The 21,322-nt window shown below is 42.1% G+C and overlaps 1 protein-coding gene across 4 annotated transcripts in view; it reads left to right on the plus strand.

Moving 5' to 3' along the window:
- The window catches only part of SATB2 (SATB homeobox 2), a 133,262-nt gene that overhangs the window by 66,405 nt on the left and 45,535 nt on the right, over positions 1 to 21,322 (plus strand). For all 4 annotated transcript variants that reach the window (XR_008577695.1, XR_008577696.1, XM_054830458.1 and 1 more), the window contains exon 7: positions 12,034 to 12,506. Coding sequence is in view for 2 of the 4 variants with exons in the window: in XM_054830458.1 (XP_054686433.1) it covers positions 12,034 to 12,506 (473 nt within the window). In the remaining 2 variants the exon portion in view is untranslated. The remainder of the gene's footprint in view (positions 1 to 12,033; positions 12,507 to 21,322) is intronic.

Here is a 21,322-nt window from a genome sequence, read left to right on the forward strand (position 1 = left end):
AGTACACGAAGTGATATGACAAGCATCCATCATATGTAGTTTGTTCTTTTATTCATCCTTTCCTTTGGGAAGGATGTGTACTGGACCATTTGTTTTGGCAGAGTTTTTTGTTTTAAAACACACATGTGCTTTGAGCAGGACCTTGGGGGTAGTCAAAAGCTTTTCCACAATACCAACTGGCTCCTCTCTCCCCAAATGTCCATCAGCCTTGGAGATTAGCTTTACCACGTGGTAGGTTTTTTCATAGTTTTTCTCTCTATTACACTGCTGAAGGGAAGATTCATTGTCTGAAAGAAGACATAGGCTATTTTTGTTGTTTCTGTCTGTGATCCTTTCAGTGGCCAGGAAAATCATAACAGGATTCATAAGCATTGTGCAGAAATAGGGTAATGTCCTGTCCTTCCTGAGAAGCCATTGTATTTTTAGTCTTGCGAAGATTAGCATCTTTCAAAAAGAGCCTGCCATCTTTTTCTCTTAAAAGGCTGGCATACATGAGCTATGAAAGGTTGCTTGTTTAGTTTCCACAGGACAGACTAGAAATCTGCATAATAATACCATAAAGAGTCTGTTGCTTGAGTTAGGAACACATGAAACAAAATTGCATAAAATATCAGAACAAGTTCTGAGGCATCTGGTTTTCCTCCACACGTCTGGCTTGTGCGGAGCATACCTGTAAGATGTTCAGGCCTGGGCTGTGCAGTGATTAGATTTTTCACCAGAGGGGAAAAAAAAAGAAGAATGTTTTATAGTAAAATTATTTGTGTCTAGAAGGAAGATTGTTCAGGCAGAAGTGGGGTAACAATGCAGATGAGGAAGTAGAGGTGTTGCTTTTCACCTACTAAAATGATTTAGGCTTGAAGTAAAAATGTTGATTGGACATTTTAGTACATGGTTACCCTTATGCCAAATAAACTGGATAGTTTCTTCTCTGTCTAAATTGCCATTGTGTGATTCAGAAGTGTTTCTTTTCTCTAAACAGTGTCTCTTAATAAAAGAATTTTATTTGAAGTGCTCTAACATATCCTCTTGGTTAAAAAACAGTCGAAGGAATCAAACAGCTTCAAGGTCATCACCGTTCGCTTTTACTTGCTGTTCGAGGAGAACAGAGACGGGCTTTTTTTTTTTTTCCTTTTTTTTTCCCCCTTTTTTTTCTCCTTTTTTTCCAAACTGGGCAAGGGTGCCAGTTGCAGAGGCACTAGAAGCCCTCAACTGTAGTGTTCTTAGCCGTAGAGATGCCACTACGGCTTCTGAGTGTTTCTAGCACACTGCTGTCTTCCACTTTCTTCCATTCTTAGAGCATGGAATTCTTTAAGCTCTTACTTTTTTTACTTAGTAAGTGCACAGTTAAATTGTTAAGTGCAGTAAAAGCAGAATGAGACCTCAATCAAGAGGTCAAGGATCCAAACCTGAAGAGTTTGCCAGATGACTCTGTATCTGTGTTATTCAAAGAGACACAGCCAGTCGTTGCTGTTTGGAAGTGTGTGTGTTAGTAGGAGGAGAAGAAGGAAGGTTAAGGTATGTGTGAAGTAAACACAAGCTGCTATAAAGCAGTTCAAGTAGTGTTGATTCATCAACCATACGAGTGGGAGAGAAAACAAAGAGTCTATGGCAGGTACAGTGGTGCATGGAGAATAAACAGCCACACAACTTCAGGGCAGTAATCTAGCCCCCCTGAAAACAGGAAGACTTCTGCACTACTCTGGGTGGTTTCAATTTCTCATCATCTCTGTTTTCATGACGTTTTGTTTCTTTTCTGTAGCCAGATATTCCTACAGGACTGCTCAGTACGTGAAATCAGTGACTTGAGTTATATGTTTTGGTCATCACATAGTCCTTTAATAATAATTAAAAAAAGGACTTAGGTTTTCCATGAAGGTGGATGGATGACGCAGCAATTCATTTTTCGGGTTGTAGTCTGGATAGATTGGGTAAAACTATAATTTAGAGTCTTTGGGACCAGCACCCATATCCATGTGTAACTCTAGAGCTGGTTATTAGAAAGTAAAAGCAAAAAACAATTCACATGAGCTGTGTTAAACACAAAATAGGAAGGGGGTTCAAAATAACTTTATTGACGTTGCAAACTAAATGCAGCCTACAGTGTTAAATGTGTTTCCTATTATCTGCTAATGTCTGTTTTAATAAAACAGTGGGAACTAAATGGTTGCTTCTTAATCAAAACCATGATTTCCTAAACATAAGCTATGTGATTCTGTTACAAATTGCCACATATAGATCTCGTAGGTCAAACTTTTTTCCTTTCTCATAGAAATAAATAAACAGTAAAATAATTATATACTCTGGAAGATCAAAGTAATTACAACTGAAGCCAGGCAAAAATAAAAAGTTCTCTGGAAAAAAAAAAGAAAAGCATCAGGTTGCCGAGTATGTAGTTAATGTTTAAATAAATATAAGAAAGTGAACAATCAATAATTTGATATCATTAGCAACAGATGTAAAAGCGGTACACAAATGGAATTGTATCAAATCTCAAGTAAACATTCTCAGTGTGTATTCTGTTGAACTCACCGAAAAGACAGCTAAACTATTTATGCTTGTAATTTATGAAAAGTTTTCAGTTAGTTCAGCTCAGCATGGTAATTTTGTCTTGTGACAAGATGATGCTAGAATAAAATTCTGCTTGAATTTTTTCTCCCACCCCGCCCCAGCCTCTTAAGGTTTTAAGACATTCACAGTTTACTCAGCGGCACGAGAGTTAGTATACAGACAGATTCGGGAATTGGCTGGTGTGAGGATGGAGGCTTTTTGTCTCCTCCTGGCTCAGAGCCTACCGCTTGGGATACATGCGAGGACACGAGTGAGTTTGCAAGAGGATGTCCACTCTTTCCAGTCTCCTTGGGATACATGTATATATTTGAAGGAGAGTTTGTATTAACACAGTTCTAATGGAAAATGTACAGTAGTTGGGAGACAAAATGCTTATAGTTCTTCTGTGAACTTTCTCTTCCCCTCATGGATGTCTATAATTATTTGGGGTGGTAATTAAGCTATCTAGTTTGTATTGCAATTTGGTATGCACCATAAATGAATTTAATATTACCATGTGAAGCCTTTTTTAACTCTTTTTGTTTACTTTTAAAATTTTTCTTCTTTTTGAGGGATGCAAGGTGTTTTAGTACACGGTTTTGCGTGCATAACAGGATTTAACTGTGTTTAAATCTACTTGAATGAAGAATCAGAGTTCCCGCTTTTTCATAAAGGTTCCATATTAATTGATGACAACTATACAGCAATGGCTTAGTCCAGTGGTTCTCAAGCTGTCTATCTCCTGCCCCGTCCCACAGGGGTGCTCCTCTCAATCTGAGAACTGCTCGTCCGGTTTCTCTAGATGCTGAACTTGGTGAAGCTGGGAGAAGCAGGATTTGAATAATTGTTTAAAAGGCTTGCATTGGTTCTTAATTTGATTAACAAATGGATGCACAAATAAAAATAAGACTTTAAAAGTAACTATATACATATATATAAAAGTAACTATATGTATAAAACCCCCTATATATCTATAAACTATATATATATATATATATATGGAGAGAAGTATTTCAGAACTTTGCTGTGCAACTCAGATCACTGTCAAGGGATAAAACTTGTACCAGTTACCCACTCATTGCCCAGTGTTTTGGGTTCGTAACATTTCAAATATTTTTTAGCTCTATTTCTCAATAGATACTTCACTTGAAAGTGTCATGCTTTCTATTTTTATCAGGAGGACTATCACTCTATCAAAATTCTTTCACAACTGACACTCTTAACTGGTGTGAATATTTTTCTTTTGCCTGATGACACAACTTAGCTTGGTGGGAGGAAGTTAGGAAGGCAGAGGGGAGAAATAAATACATTGTGAACTTCAAAAAAAAAAAAAAGACATATTTTCTTTGTCTGTGTATTAAGAACATTTCATGTTTGCTCCTGCCATCAATGGCTGTCAAAATATAGCTTTCTGTGGATCTGAGTTTTGAGGCTGTGGCTGTCTCAAAGTTTTTATGGAATGATGAGGCTTTTCAGTTTAAAGGAGGAGGGCTCAGTTATTTCTATTTCAACAGATGAGGAACGTAAGAAAAAGCTTTCATAGCTTCCTTAAATGGAGAATCTGCTTTGGCTGCTCTTTGATTTTTCCACTACTACTGATTTGTTGTTTGTGTGCTGGTTTATTCTTGCAAGTATGTTTGCTTATTCGCATAACAGATAGACAGAGCAATCTTGTTTTCTTATAATGCGTTCTAGAGGCTGTTGTAGGTTGAGAGAGGTTGGAAACAGGATTCAGAAGGGCTCCCAGCTTGCTTATTTCCAGGCTGAAGGAACCTAGGACTGCGGCACAGTGATAATGCCAGTGCGAGTCTGGGGAAAATTGTCGTTACGTGCTTTGAGGAATAGTTTTTAATTGCTCCTCTGAAGCAGATGTTGTGGAAGCCTTGTGAAAAGGCACACTAGATCTTCCCCAAGCAGTGTTTTTGACTTTTAAAAACATCCTATTTATTGATACATGCATGTGTGTATCTCTCTCTCTCTCTATGTAAATAGAGGGGTTTATATATATGTATATATGTGTATATGTATGCATATATAGATCTTGACCTTTTGCCTTTTTAACTAAGTTTGAGGCAGAAATGTTAAGTTTTTTTAAGAAGAGATCATTTCATGTCTTGTTTGGATATTAGTCGTGGCTCTGGCACTAAACCAGTTTAGGGTTATTCAGGTCAGCTGTGTGGCTCTTGACATTACTGTAATTTTTCCGTGGCTTACTGTTACACTCCTGACTCTGTATTTATTTCACTAAAAATAGGACTTTCCTCACTTTCTTAAGGAAAAAGAAAAGAAAATAACATCATTTGCAGGCAAGCTTTTCAGCATCTAGATGACATACATGACCTGAAGCTCATCTCTGACTCAGAGACATCCTCTTAGTCTGTGGACTGCTGTGCTGTTTTATGAGGAAAGTAGTTCATTGGTTCGCATTGGTCATGAGAAAGAAGTGGCATCTCTCTTTAAATATAAGTTTAAAGTTGTCAAGATTCAGCAAGGGTTATAGACCCCTTGACTGCTGTTTTCCACACCCACATTAGCATTTTGTATTTCAGCGTTGTCCCTGAAGTTAAGTGCCATTTGGGGGATTTGTGCGTGTGTATTGTTAAGAAACAATTTACTCACTGCAGTGGTTCCAGGAGCTTTATGAGTTGTGGCCCTCTTGGCTATTCCTCTCTGTAAAGAGAATTAAAACACACTCTTTGGTTTGTTGGGTTTTTTTAACTTAAGCTTAACTTTTATCTAAAGTAAATGCATACAATACAAAATTCAGCTTTGCAGAATGTCTTTCGTATCTTCTGGCTGTTTTGGAGCAGTGGCTTTGTCTTAATAGTACATGAGTCGTGGCAGAAGGGTATGTGCATGAATGCCATCTCTTGTGCATGCGTGGCTGCCATTGCTGCTTTAGGGAACGTGTGTCAGTACAATAAGGGTTGGAAACCTTTCTGTAGAGAAACTACCTAGCCACTTGTCCTGTGTCTTGTCCCTGGTTATAAAATGTCTCCTGTTCCAAGTACAGTGCTTTTCTCAGTGAGGACCAGTTGTGCTCTGAGGCTGGGACTTCTGTCTAGCCACTTTCAAATCCTTAATGCAGAACAGTCTTACTAATTTTTTCAGAACCAAACACTTTTTTTGATCTGCAGAATCTCAAAATTAGTTTTCCTTCATATTTAAAAAGTAAGTGTGTGCTGCCAAACAACAACAAAAGGAAAGGAATTTTTAGAAGGTAAGCATTAGTGGAGATTAGATTGGCAAGAGAGGAAGACCAGAAGCTTAGGTACAGGCATAAGCTTTCCTGGTGTGAAAGCTGCAATGTGGCTGTCTGTGCTCAGGTGGATTTCATGGAACATGTAACTCTGAGAGCAGAACTGAATTCCGTTCACTCAAAGTATCTGAAGAGTTTATAAGTCTGCCTTAATGATGTTTGTGTTCTGTGTCATTCCTTTCACCATCTCTGATGTTAAGTGTCAGAAAGAGATGCATACGTATCTCCTGGAGGGATTGCACAGTTGACTGGGTATTCTAGGAGGTTTGCACCTCCCTCCTGAGGTGCCCATGAAAGCTTAGTACTTAAATAGCAGGACAGACTTCTGTCACGGTAGTTTGGCAGAAAGGAAGATATTTTTATATTAGATGAGAACATCAGTCCATCTAAACTGGTACTCTCTGTGTTTCTTCAGACAGTTCTGAAAATGCTTGCCCTGCTTCTCCCTTTCCATTTCACCTGACCAGCATTCGTGTATTAGACCATGTGGTCACTAAAGCACCTGCAACTTAATGCTTTTCTCTGCCAGATGGATCTGGCATGCCCTGTCTACAAACGATGTTAACATGGTTATGAAGAACTGAGTTCATGCTTCTATGTGCTCTCTTGAGTAACCCCCAAAAAATCTAAAAATAAGATCACGGGTTAAATTCTTCTTTTCTGACAAGCATCTTTGGAAGCAATGCAATCCAGGGACAGCCCATCGCAAGACTGAGACTTACTATGTTTAAGCAGAACTAACAGAAAACATGCTAGCATCTCTGTATCCCAAGGGATGCCTTGGATCTAGTCTTTAGGACAAGGGAAGGAGAAGGTCAGCTGCCCAGAGAGAGTCAGTAACGTTAGTGCACTCTGCACAGTTCACCTGAAACTGATGCTGATCAAAGGCCCACTTTTAATGACGGTTCTTCTCCATACAAAAATAGTGATTTGTGCTTTGGTGGGAACTGAACAATTTGCAACACAACGAACAAGACAATGGCCTTTCCTGTCTGTTTTCCATTAGGCTTGGATAAAGGCCTTTGCTACCCACAGCCAGCGGCCAAACAATTTCTGTATGCGCGCTATGGCTATTTTGAGGTTATTTGCTATCCTGCAGGAGTAGAGGAAGGGAACGGTTTTAAAAGTTGTGATTTCTTATCAAGTCTGCCTCTCCAGTCAACCTGCTTTTTCTCCAGTCCTGACTGCAGGAACAAATGGCCCAGCAGAGATCAGACAGTGAATGAAGTCAGTGAATGACTTCGGGTAAATACGAAGATTAGATGTTGAATGAAAACGAGACTCCTCAGACCAGCCCTTTGCACTGAAGTGGTTAAGTGGGCTGTGATTAAAAGAAATAAGTAATTATCCTAATTATAGATGAAAAGATACAGAATTACCCCTTTAAAAGCACCTCCTGTGCTCTGGAGTGGTTCTGTTATTTACAAAGTGGTAGTTCATAATTATGTAGCATAAGCAAGAGGGCACCCTCTCGGTGTATTGCAGCAGCCCTGTCTGTCCGAGGCAGAGGGTGGTACTGTGCCGGAGAGTGCTTTGTCCCCCAAGCGTGGCTCCAAAGTTCAGGTCTTGCTCCAGTGAGTAGGATGGTGCTAAGCCAGGAGAAATTGTGGGAACCTTTCTATCTCAAGCTGAGTGCAGGGCACGCTAGAGTTCACAGACCTCTCCCTGCTTGGCCATGACCACTGCTGGTAATGGCTTTTATGATCACCGGGTTTTAAATAATAAATAAAACAAAGAAGCAAACTCTGAAGCACTGGAGAACAGCCCTGGGTGGTGACATCCTGTCACAATTGAAGCTTGGCAATTCTGCCGGCTAGTAACTTATTACAAAACGTTTCTTTACCAGCCTCTTCCTACTCTGGGGCAAAGTGCCCGTATGCCTGTGGGACTGAAAAGTTCAGGACTTGCTGGGTCATGGGTGCTGGCAGGTCCTGTGTCCCCACTGCGGTGCAGTGCTGGGAGACGTGTTATGCTCTCGCTCTCCCTGCTGCATCCGTTATTGTGCACAGGAATTTGGTTTCCAGTGCCGTCAGTCAATTCAGTGCCACTCATAAGCCCTAAATGCCTCACAGGCTCTTTGTCAGAATGTTCCTATTAACAACTCAGTGAAAATAAAGGGTGAGGGGAAGGGAAGGTGGAGAAATAAATCTGATTTTAAATCTTTTGAGCTGGTTTTATTTCAAATGGAAAGTTGCATGCGGACCACCCCAAGCTATTGTGCTGCGGACTGCGTCAGCTGCTTGACTGTGCAAGGAAGATTTGGGTAGAGGTTAAGAGCATCACACAGGGGAAGGATGCACTGGGTTGCTTTTGTGCTGTATCCAGGAAGTTTCTAACTCAGTATGGAGTTGAAATACATTGACACACGTGGTAATCATTATAAGAAGAGAAAGGAACATTGAAATATGACAATTTGCTGCTCCCATTTTGGGGATTATGTTGGTTTCTGACTGGCTCGTAGAGGTAGTGACATGTTGTAGGGGGGTATAGGAAAATGAAGGGCAGATGCTGTCCTGGAGTGTGCTGAGAGCTGCTTCCTGAGCTTGACACAGTACCTGTTGTCCAGACACCTTGAATCTGCTTACATAGTGTATGGCTTCAGAAGGGTGGGTGGCTCTGAAATACGGCAGTAGTGTTGTACTTGGTTTAGAAGAGCTCTTCAAGCACAGAGCTGCAGAATTGTATACCAGGCAGTGCGATGCGGGGCGAAGAGGGAAACACTGCCATGTCTTTTGCTGTGGTCACACCACAGGTGGAAGCAGGTAACAGCCTCCTGGACCAGCTTCTGTTTAACTAGCACAGGCGTCGGTAGCAGAGGAGGGTTGTCAGCAGTACTTGAATGTAGACACATGTCCAGGGAGCTCCTTCCTTTCCTTCCCAGTTTAAGGTTCTGCTGCTCTATCTTCACCACTTTGTATTCCAATATATTCCAGTCCCAGCCAGTTCATACAGGACTATAAGAGCTGTAAATATATCCTCAGTTTGAGTGGAGCAATAGCAAACAAGGGAAGGATAAGGGAATTCTGTAATGGGGTAGGAACATGGAAAATGGAGGATGCAAATGGAAAAACCCTGGCCTAAGAAGATCTGAGGCAGAACATCGGTGTCACAGCAGCTTTGTGGCTCCTGTGTGCCTTTTTTCTTAGAGCATTGCCAGCAAGCTGGCCTGTCTCCCAGGGCTGTGCCCGTCTCCAGCACGGGGCTGTCGCAGGCTCGTTCCTGTCCAGCCCTGCAGAGCCTCACCAGTCCATAGTTACTAGAGAAGAACAGGGAATCTGATACGGGCAATGTGTTAGAGAAGGAAAGAGTCTTGAGGAGTTGAGTAATGCACATTTTTTCCATCCAGCGTAACTGTTAATGGTAACCTTTTATTATTGAAGTGGTTGAAGTGACTAGAATCTGGTTTGTTTATTGGGAGTATATGCATGGCTGTATAGTCTAACGTGATCGAAAAAGGAAACTGATAATAAGGGAAAAATACACCTAGGGAAGCAGGTCAGGTGATGGCTCTGTGTAATTGTAATTCCAAGTAGCACTGCAGAGATTAACAGCCTGGCAGCCTTTTCATCTTAAACTTTATTTTTATAGGGGTTTATAACTTGGCACTAAAGTCAGGAGTGGGTGGAAACTTGGCAAATGTGGTTCAGCCCAGAAAGTGAATGTTATTTATATTTATTTCTCACCAAGTTTTCAAAAACACTTGGTTACTGTTTCTGTGTTCTAACAAGTAGTAATTTGTTGGTTTCAGTGACTTATTCTCTATGTGTTTCTTAAACTACGAAATAGTTTAGAACTTATTTCAGCTCTTCTGAAACTCCTCGTGGAGGGACTCTAGATTTCCAGGGGTGTAAATGAAGACCGAATGTAGTTCTTATTGTATTTTCTTTTAGCAGGATGCTCCAGGTATTTCACGTACACTGGGCAACATCTTTATTGTATTTACATCAGATTTATTCCTGATTGCCAAGTAGCTACTGCATCTTTGGAATAATTACATTTGGTTTTGCTGGCAATTGTGTGTATTTAATGGCATTACTCAGGTGCGGGCTTACCACAGAGAGGCTGAGAAGGCAACAGTCACTATTGGCCACGTGGGCTCTGGATCGTCCGCGACACAGAACGTGGTCTGGGACTGTGATAAAGCAGCCCCGCTTCCCGCTCCCCTGCCCACACGCGACATCTCTATATTGACGCCGGGTCTGTCCCTGCTATTAACACTGATCGTATTTCATACCTCACATTGATTTCATGTCTGTTCCTAAAGCCAGAGACTAGTGGTGTAGAGCCTTCTGTGCCTGATTTTCAGGGAGGCCTACAGACATCGTGAGGAACAGCGTTTGAATAGGGATTTTTGGTATTTTCAGTAAACTGAAATACTGTGTCATGTTTCTGGCAGGCTGTGAGTAACGTAGCAAAACGGTCAGTTGCTGACAATAGTGTTTGTGTATTGCATGTATTGCATTGCATTTCATAGTCGAAATATACTGCACAAATAAGCACTTATTTGGAACATCAGTTGGGTTGAAACATTGGCTTTTGTGGAAAAATGGAATTAATAATTTTCTTAGAAATGTTTAATTTTTATTTCAAAAGTTTTTTTAAAGCAATTATTTTATAGCAGGTTAAAGATGTTGCGGGTTTTTCCTTTAAACGAATGGGAAGAGTGAGTTAAAATTTCTTAAAAGAAAATTCTGGGTACTAATTCACCTAGTTGTAAAATTCAGTACTTGTGATGTTGCAGAACGGCAGCTCTAAAGATAGTAACTCTGTGTGTGTGTGTGTGTGTTCAGGGCATGACTCCCTCCTCAGTGAGAACTCAACCCTCTCCGTCTGAGATTAACTCTGGAAGGTGAAAAGAGCTGTCTTTCTATTTAGAAGGAAACAGAGAAAGTCAGCAGTAAACTGTCATCCTGAGTATTAACTGTGTAAAGCTTCAAAGCTGTATATAGATTAAGTTTTAAAAAAGAGTTCAAAGCCTTGTACAGTTGTTAATCGTTACGCAAGTTATAATAGTATTATGGCATTTATGAAATAAATCCTATCTTATTATTTGCTGAGAGCAACACAGGGATGGGGTGGTAGTTTTCTAGTTGTATGGTATGCGTCCCTGAACACTTTTGTATTGGATGAATTTATAAATGCCTATCCAATTGCATGTAGTGAGGCTCATGGAATCTGCAACCTACTGTAAAATGACTTCTGATTGCTTAAAATTATCTCAGTAATAGTTATATTTATGTACTTTTTAAACTTAATTTCCTATTTCAAATACTACTTTCAGAGGAAATTTAATTTTGTAATATGTGCATTTAGTTTTGCAGTTACATGAGAAGATACTGCAATATTGCTGACATAAGATATTTAAAAGGAACAATATGTATAAGTATATAAAATTATGGTATATGCATTTTGTGTGTAGCGTTTCATTTTTTGTAGCATGGTGTCACTTAGGGATCACGGGTCTTTGTTAAACTGAACAAAGGTTTTTGAAGAGAGTGAAGCCACTTTCTTTAAAGTGGGCATTCATGCAGAGATGCTTTAAGGTTTCTGGGCAGACTCATAGCGAGGAGGCTTTGGATACAGGAACCATTGCTTTAGCATTTTCTCATGTGTGAATTGCATGGGTTTGTAGCATGCTCTCACACAAGCAACGTAATTCTGCTGTAGTGCACCCGGGTGAACTGATATTACCAAATAACTGTATCCACGCACAAGGCAAGGTAGAGTGTATGTCAGAAAAGATAATAGTTGCTGAGTCTGTAATGAGAAGCTGTTCCATGGTCTGGTTTCCATTGGGTTTGTGCGAGTGGATACTCATTTGGGTTTCTTTTCTTCACCTTGATGCCAGTGACTCTGAAACATTCACCCCTTTTTAAAAGTTATCCAATCTGCTGTGACAGATTCAGAAATTAGTGACAGTGTAAGTGGAAATGTCCAAGCTTATTTCTTTAGGAAATGAGGCCGGAGAGGATACCAGCTACCGGTTTCATAAGGTGGTTCCTGAGCAGCGGGTGACACCTAAGAAGTCCAAAAGAATGTTAATGATTGTTGTTGCTTTTACTTTGTGCTGCTTTAGCTTATGTTTCTGTGAAGCTTTTATGCAAGCGTAGATTTGCAAACTAAAGCAGGTGCTGTTGTATATAGTCCCCTGCAGTAACCCTTACCCTAACAGTCCTCTTCTAAGTGCAAACTGAAATGACAGCAAACTAATTTTTCTCTTTTAACAGTGGAAAGAGTGGAAAGAGAAAACCTTTCAGACTATTGTGTTCTTGGTCAACGTCCCATGCACTTACCAAATATCAACCAGCTGGCAACCTTGGGAAAAACTAACGATCAGTCTCCTCATGGCCAAATTCATCACAGTACTCCAATCCGAAACCAAGTGCCAACGATGCAGACAATGATAAACCCTGGGCTCCTGTCTCCTCAGCTCAGTCCACAACTGGTGAGGCAGCAGATAGCAATGGCCCATCTGATAAACCAACAGATTGCTGTCAGCCGGCTATTGGCTCACCAGCACCCACAAGCTATCAACCAGCAGTTCTTGAATCATCCACCCATCCCTAGAGCTGTCAAACCAGAGCCATCAAATTCATCGGTGGAAGTCTCTCCAGATATTTACCAGCAAGTCAGAGATGAGCTGAAGAGAGCCAGTGTGTCTCAAGCTGTCTTTGCAAGAGTAGCATTCAACCGCACACAGGTATCAATTTCTATTCTATAACCAAGAAGTGGTGATGGGGCAAAGTTGTGGCTCTTGTGGGGCTGTATGGTTCTTGCAGGTCAAGGCAGGAGGTGTGCCATAGAAACAGGTCAAACCACCCTCCATTTCTTTCCCCCAGTCTCTTTGTCAGGATTGAACAGGACTGTTTCTTCCTGGAACAGCTGATCATTTGCATTTGGTCACCCCTGTGCCATTACCTGAGGGTTGTTCTCTAGCAGTAATTCTGCTTGTATGAGTTCTTCCCCAAGTTCCTCTCCATGGTTATAAACTGCCACATCTGCCCCTGCCTGATGTCCAGGAAAAGGTAACAAGAGATTGTGATAGTCAGAGGTGTCTTGGGGCTTCTGTCACTTCTTCAATTCCTTCTTGTGGTACAACTGATGCCACAACTAGTGCCAGAGGCTACTGCTGCAAGAAACGTATGACACAAGTGTGCATAGGCCTAAAGACTGACTGCTGGGAGAGCTATCTGCCATTTGCAGCCGATTGTGTTTGCTTTCATACATCTGACACAGGTTTTCTCACTCACCTAGTGAAATGCAGATGTTGAAATGGTTGCATAATAGCGTCAGCTTAAGCCGAGCACCTGGAGTACCCAGAGCGAATGTATGTTCAAAAAGACCATTTACATTTATCCTGCTGCCATTCCAGGCATACAAAGTGTGATCTCTCAATTATGATACTCTGTAGCAAGGCTAAAGAAATGCAAAGTGGCTTAATATTTAATATTGGCACAAATTTATTTTGTGCAATTGGGGTTGGTCTTTGAGGTAAACTTTACCAGCAAGAGAAAAAAAGGGTGGGTGGGTGGGTGTCCCTTGCCCCATACAGTGCCTTTGTCTGTTCTCCCGGATTAATGATTTTCTTTGGCACTGCCATTTTGGAAATGCCATGTTATGAGGGAACTAATTAAAGTATGGAGCACATTTTTATTACTTCCCTTCTTCCATTAAATTCATAAGATGGCTGCACTCAGAAAAAACATTCACTTCCAATCAACGTGACTTTGAGTTCTGGGGTTAGCCTTGAGGATATCAAATGAAAACTACATAGGAATGTATGAGTATTTCCTCTTTAAAATGCCGCTTTTAATTTGGAAAAGCTTTTCATCCCTCTGGGATCATAACCCGTTGTATATAAAGCCTGGTATAATCAAGGTAGATGGTATTGACAGAATGACATAGTCTGAACTTGAGTGAGAGGTCAGCAGTAACATTGCCGGTGAGGGTTTTGCCACTGTCACTGCACATGAAGCTCTGCTTTAGCCAGACTGGGAGAGCTGGGTTGGTAACGCCCAAATCTGACATTAAACCAAAAGCTCATTCCCCAGCAAGAAAGCTGTCATACTACTTGTTGGTTAAAGCGACAGTTCTGCCATAATATTTAAAAGGAGGCAAGGTTTTGATTCTGTGCGTCTAGGAAACCCCAAGCCTTGCATACTACTGCCCGAACATTGCATATTGACTTTCCAGGACAGCAGGGAAAAGGCAAGCATGTGAGAGGGACCACTCTGGCCTCTGCCTAGCAGTGGCACAGCATTGCATCTGCCCATGGTGGTTAAGAGCAGCTACGGTGGAGACTGTGCCACACTCTTGATAGATAATCTGGTATCGGGACTAAATCAGCTGCAGTAAGGATTGGAGTTTGGGGGTGATGGTGGTGATCTTTTTACACCTCCTGCAGTGTTCTGGCATAGATCTAATGGTTTTAGGACACTAAACAGGTCTTTGGGTGAAATGTGGTTTCTTCCCAACTTCAGTGGCTCCTGGCAGTGTGACTGTGGGCCAGTCACACCTGATGGCATTTTCAAGTGCCCTGTACGGCTCTAGGACACCAGCTGTGTAGCCATTCAGACTGGGCTCACTCATTGGGAGCACAGATCTGAGTGGCACTGAGTGGACATGCCATGGCAATGTCCCTTGAGAAGGTACCAAGCACCTTTCCTGAGCAGGGCTGCACCTGGAAATGGGATGTGATGCTCTGTCCTCTGACCAGTTTACATTTGAGTTCAGTATATAAAATGGGGTCTGTGATTCAGGGTGCTAGTATCGCTGGTTTTGTCAGTCCTCCTGCTGCCATTTATCTTAGGGTGCACTAACGTCTCTAGCTTTTCTTTAAAAAAAAAAAAGTCTTCCCTGATTTTGACTGCTTCATTGCAAGATATCTGATATGTAATTTTATATAAAAGGAGAGAAATTACCTACTTCTTAACCCTTCATCATAAGTAATATGATGTACTATACAGTCCAGGACACTGATTCCGTAACAGGCAAGTTTTAAACATCCATAAAAGATTTGCTCATCTCACAGCTTGTTTCATTAGTCTACAGGGCCTTAATATAGAAGACCAGTGGATTTTAGATATAGCGCATCATGTCCCTAGGAGCCATCACTGTAGCAAAAGAGTGTAAGGTACATATTTATGCTTCCCTGTCCTCAGCTTTTAATCCCAACTCAAATCAAGCTCCCCTCCTGTCAGACACTGTTCAAGGTATTAAGAAGAGGTGCCCTGCACTGCACAGTAGAAGTGGGAAGTTCCCACACACCCACAGTGGAGAAGCAAACTCTGCAAAAGGCACTTGAAGGGGAAGTTCAAGTCCACTCTCACGACCTTGCTTTCCCCCTGCTGCCTCCAAAGATCCTTTCCTCGGGAGGTGCAGAGAGGCGTGCGTTTCTCTCTGGAAGTGTTTGGGTTTGTTGCATTTCACAGGAAGTGCCAGCCTTAGAAACTGGAGGTCTGTTGTTTCTCATGATGGTACCAAATAATAGATGCTGTATGCCAGCCAGCTAATAACTGTATTAATCACTGCATTATGGGCCACTGCTTAATCTTTCTTCATGGTAGCTCTGTGGTGCACATTAGCCTATAATTAAGTATAGCTTCATGAAATATGTACTGTGAGGCTTGTTTAATAGATAAACTATTCTCTAATTTATTTTAAAGTCCAATGACCTACATACTCAATGCTGAAAAAACCCCTCTTACGAACATTATTTCTCCCCTGAGACCTTCCATCTGAGCAAATCTGTTAAATGAAGTAGAGGAAGCTTTGATCCAAACTAGGCTAAATCCATCGGAACAAATGGCTGACACATGTATGTATGCATGTGTGTGTGGGAAGGGGGACGTGAGGAGGGTCAGAAGAAGGAGAGGTGCAATTGTATGGTTTGTGAAACACCCAGATCTTCCTCTTAAAGTTGGAAATAAGTAGCTTAAGAGAACAATATTTGCTTATACCTGTGGCCATGTTGTCTGCACACATGAAAACAATGCGCCTCAGGCTCTGTGACAAACCCTGTGCATTTCCTGGGGCACAGCGCTCCCACTGAGGTCCCACTCTGAGACGGGGACTGGACATCGGGCAGCTTCGTACCTGCCATGCGCACAGGAGAGCTGCATGGGGTGTTTGGCTAGGAGCTGGCCCAGGCTGTGTTAGCCATGAAGAGAGTTTCTTTCAAACAGAAAGTTCCAAAGTGAACATTTTCAGATTTATTTGAAACTGGGTATGAAGAATACTCAAAGTGTGTATGACTGATTTTTAGTAAATGCCTTGGGCTAACCTCTGCCCCTTCTTTTTATTTTATCTTTACAGAGTCAGTGTCACAATTTCAATTCACCTTGCGGTGAAATCTAAATGCCTATTTATTCAGCAAACAGGACAGGTAGAAGAGAGTTCTCAGACCCACGGAGACAATATAGTTACTGAAGGTGGTTTTAGTGACACACTTTCCAATGAGCAGGAAATTCCTACATAACCTTCAAAACATTTAAAATGGTGGTGCACGCTACCATGTTTGTCTAATCTGGTGTTGCCTACAACCTGCTCAGCAATGACAAGAGGGCTCTGTGTAGCCCTCCTTTCTCTTGTGGAAGCCGGCAGCGCTGCAGTTTGTAACTCCGGGTATGATCCTCTCTTCTGCGCTGCAGTGAGTCGCTATTCAAACTTGTCAAGAAGGTGGTGTAGCCGAAGGAGCGGAGCTGGGGCTGTTCTGTCCTGTTCCAGGAACCCTGTGGAGACAGGTACGATGCAGGCAGAGAGGACAACACACAAGGGATGTTTATACCCTACGCTTAGCTGGCCACCATTTCCCTCCCTCCAACGCAACCAGGAGGCCCACTGGCTCGTGCAGGGAAGAGTGCATCAAGGGAGTGCAAAAAGCTTGCCGTGACTAAGGTGATTAGCAGTTTTGCTGGAGCAGAAGGTTTAGTTTCTTGTTTGTGTAATTGCATAGTTTGTGCCCAAGTTCTTCATGGCCAAGATCCTTGGCCCTGGATCCCTTTTGCTGCTCTGATGGCCTGTGACCCATAAGTTGGAAATTTGCAGGCTCCTTGATTTGAATGTGTTGTTTACTGAAATAGTTTGTTCCCTTTGTTCGGACAGCTGCTATGAACTAATAGCTCGCTAATGGAAAGCCAGGCATCCTTGTCTGGGTCTAAAAACTGCGTGCAAGAGTGTGAGTGGGTTTGAATGGAAGGCAGAGAGCTGTATGAGGCCCATCAAACACTTGAGAGTTAGACGGTCATACCTGATCTATTTCTTTTTAAATGGAGGGCATCTTCATAAAGCATGTTGACGCGCAGCCAAGCTGTAAGCTGAAGTTGCTATTAAAACAGCCATTACTGAAAGCTTTGCTTTCTGTAAGACTTTGGCACTTTTTGATTGTATAAAACCGTTCAATCTTGAGAAAAAAACAAGGAAAAGTCTGATTAATACTGCAAATGCAGAGGAGAAGCACAACTGTCAGAGACAGAGCAGATGCACATTGCACTTGGAATTGCCCTCTGCACATTTTTAAAAGCAGTCAAAGCTTTGAAAAGTCCAGAGTGAAGGAAGTGCCTGCAAGATACAGGCTGCAGAGGGTGAGAAGGGCTTAATGTGCAGGCGGAGCAGCTGTCCGTTGTTGGTCTTGAGCAGTGCGGTAAAATCAAAGTGGCTCTCAGTGCAGGCTGGACTTCTCCAAAAATGTCTACCTGGCTGAAGCATCTTTAAAATCTGAGTAACTTCTAGGTGACTAGTAGCCTCTAAAAGCATGAGCACCCTTCAGGTTGGCCAGCAGAGCTGCTGTGAAATGGGAGGCAGGACAAGGGGGCTGCTGGCCAAAGCCATTACCAAGGCTATGGACTTCTGGGAGGAGAATACACACATGGATTTTGACCACACTCAAGGCAGAGTCCTTGTGCCATCTCCCTCTTGCACTGTAGGGTCTCTTAATACAGCGTTCTGGTTGCAGCCAAAAGATTGTAATAACCAAAGCTTGCTTATCTCAGGTTGTAATATATTGAGAAATGGGCAGGTGGTGATGGTTACAGAAGAAAAAGGACTATTTTAAAGCAAATGCATGAAAATGCTCTATCGCATTTACCATGTACTTCTCTGGAAAGTTTTTTAGCAAATCTGGAGGTGCTGAAGAGATCTGTGCTCTTCAAAATCCTAGCTGGAAAATAGGTCATTTGAATCCTGCTTTGCATAAGGAAAATTAATGTACTCTCCCTCCTCTACCTGTTTGCTGAGCGTCCCTCTTTGCTGCAGGCTCGTGGAGCTGCAATCAGGATGGTTGGTCTGGCTGTTTGTAAGAGTCCAGACAGTCTAAATCACTGGATCAGTGAACTGTGTCTCTCCTCCTTGGGAGTGCCCAGTGGACTGCAAAGCCTATAGACTGAATGAGTGTTACTGTTTATATCTTTCTTTTTTTTTTTTGAAGCATCTTTTTTTTGCCAATGTTTTGACATAATAGCCAAAACTAGTAAAATGTTCGGGCGAGTGGCCAGTGCTTGTTTTACTGAACAGCCTCAGAAACTAGAAATATTCGTGAACTTGAGGCTTTTTGAATGAAACAGTTGTGGTGCCAGGTACAAAGAGGGCTGGGTAAAAACACCAGGCATGGTCAGGCTGCTTGTAACTCTTTTCCCAAAGAGCACTGCTCCCTCCCTCCCGCCCCGAGTAGCTCCGGGTGCGAGCATTGGCTTTCCAGCCTGCAGATAGGAAGGCAGCACTACTCAGCTCGGCTCCTGCCCGCTTACCTGGTCCCTAACTGCGCCTCTTTGGATTAAAGGAACCAACAGCACAGGGAGGAGGAAACTCTACCAGCCTTATGATGAAATAAACTCAACTGACCCACCTTGTTTGAGGGATTTAGCACACCTTGGCTGCAGGAGTGGGTCGAGGGAAATGCTGGATCGATGCTTGGATGGTGCCCCAGCTTCTGGTGTGACTCTGGGCAAGTCCAGGCTCCTGCAACGAGGAAGGGGGAAATGATGTTTCTGCGACGCGCAAAGGTGTTGTCAGTCAGTTATATAGGGGCCGGGGTCTCTGTGAGCAGGAGCACAGCTGGTAAGGAAGCTCCAAAGAAAGGCTTTGGAGGCAGGCAAGGAGGGAGGCGGGTGGTGACTCCTCATTTATGTCCAGTTCTGCTTTCTTTGGCAAAATTCTCCCAAACTGAAGTGGGATCAGAAAAGGGCCCTCTAAGAGGCTTTAAGATTAGAAAAGATATGGTTTGCTGAAATAACTGACTCTTCCACCTTTACTTGCTTGTGAGCCAAATCCTGGACAGAATTCCTTTTGCAAATAATTTTTCCTTTAACTTAAGTGGAGGAAGACAAGCAGCTTTAATTCTCTGCCTGGTGTCTAGTGAGACAGTCATGCTGCATTCATTGCTATGGTGTCTGCCTCATTGTGCACAGACTTTCAATTAGCAAGGGTTCTGGTTTTGGTTTTGGGGGGGATTTTTTGTTGGTTTTTTTCACCATAGAAAACTCTCTCTTATTGCATGAAACCCTTTCATGCTGCCTGCTTGTTTTATTCTTGTGTGTAATGTGGCACAAGCAGCGTTCTGTTGTACTCACAGGAAAGAAGGCAGTCTGTAAGGGAAGTGCTTAATTTAATAAATTGCAGATTTTTGGTACATGGGATATTTGTTCCAACAGTGGGTTTTGCACTGCCCAAAATTTCAGTTTCAATTAACTTAATTGTATTCAATAGGCTGAATGAAAAGATCTTAAGTAGCATGTGAGTCAGGCTTTCAGAATGTGTGCTTGTAGGAGGCGGCTGCTGCCTGCTCAGCTGATGCACAGGAGTCCTGAGCCTTGGAAGCAAATGCATGGATATACAGAGTGTGCACGAGCTGTGCATCTTGCTCATTTCCCGGCATATTTCAGTATAAAGGTTTGATATGCGTGTCATATAAATGGTGGCACTTTGTGGCTGCAGGTGGTCGGTCTTTCTCTGCCTCCTTTTCCCTATGCATCCACATTCAGCTCCTGCCTTCCCTCATAAAAAGAGATACCATAATAAAAAAGAGGCTTTATTAAACTAATGCAATAAAGGCATTTTCTTTGAGGATTTAAACACTTCATTTTTAATAATAAAAATCAAATTGTCATTGTTGCACCCTGTATAAGTTTTATTCAAATCAGCCTGTAAATGCTTTGTGCCTAAGCAGCTCTCTCCTGAGATGTATGTATTTTAGCATTAGTTAAATGAGTTTAAGAACGAGGCTCATACTCTGGCTGTAGGCAGTGAATCCAGAGATCAGGAGATTTCTTCTAAATGAGGGACTAATGGGATGCATTCAGCTACACTGAAGGGTACTGGGAGACAGCTGGTCTCCCATTCACTCCCAGTCAAAGTCCTTTGAGTTCTGAAGTTCTGTGAACTCACACAAACGTGGCACTGCACGTTTTTGCCCGTTGACACAGAAGAGTTGGTCAGGGAATGGGGTGCAAACACAGTTTTGCCCGATGGAAACTGTGACAGGATGGATATGAAGGTGCTTGGTTTGGCTAACCACTCAAAAATTTCCACTGATTATCTAAAGCAATTTTGCTCAGCAAAATTGGACTGGACACATTGCCAGGATAAGCATTTCTAAGAGACTTCCTGCACTTCTGCTTCATATCCTACCTGGAATTAGGAAGAGATGGAAGGGAATGGAAACAAAGCAGTGGGCGTTTGAAAACGAGCTTGAGTCCTAAGAAGCCTACAAGTACTTCACATAGAGGTTCTTGCTGAGTGCTGTATACTTGGAGGCAAAGAGAAATATTTTTAGAATTGTTGAATGTATCTTATTCAGCCCAGAAAACAACATTGGAGTAAATGCAGAGAGGCAAAGAGATGTCATGGTGAAAGCCTGCCTTGATGTGAGAAAAACACAGCAGGTGGAGACGCTTTATTCCCTTGAAGAGTTATGAGAAGTTAGTGCTGCTGCTGCAGAGCTCCCCGGGCTGACCTGCCTCCTCTAGCTTTCAATTGCAAGTAGCAGACAATTTTAAGTATAAACGGTCAACAAACAATCCAGTTTGTTGTTGTACACTGAAGGTATGATTTCAGTGTAGTTCAGTAGGAAGGAGTAGCTAACCAGGGGTTCCCTGAGTGCTGCCTTCCATGCTGGAAATAGGCCTTGCGTGCTGAATGGGGATGCTGAGAGGGGACAGGTTTACATCACTGATCTTTAAGATTCAGATGTTGAATTTGAATAAATCTCTACATTTTTCTGATCCTGTTTAGAGTTGCATCTATACCTCATGGAAAGCAGAATAGCTTTTCTAGTGAGAGTGTCAGTTACAAGTAGTGGGCTTAAAGCACTTGGAGCTTTAAGTACTACAGGAGCAGTATTTTTCTAGTATTTCAGCATTTTCTCTGTTGCTTTTGGCAATAGCTGAAATATGGAGAGGCACAAATAAACCGAAAGTATGAAAAAAAGTGTTTATGCTTTTTTAGTCCTTCATATATATAATCTCCTTATACAGAACATAAAAACTGAGGTTTAGCACATTAGTGGGGTTTATTTAAGTTTTT

The sequence above is a fragment of the Grus americana genome, chromosome 6, assembly GCF_028858705.1.
Source record: "Grus americana isolate bGruAme1 chromosome 6, bGruAme1.mat, whole genome shotgun sequence".
NCBI classification, from domain to species: Eukaryota; Metazoa; Chordata; class Aves; order Gruiformes; family Gruidae; genus Grus; species Grus americana.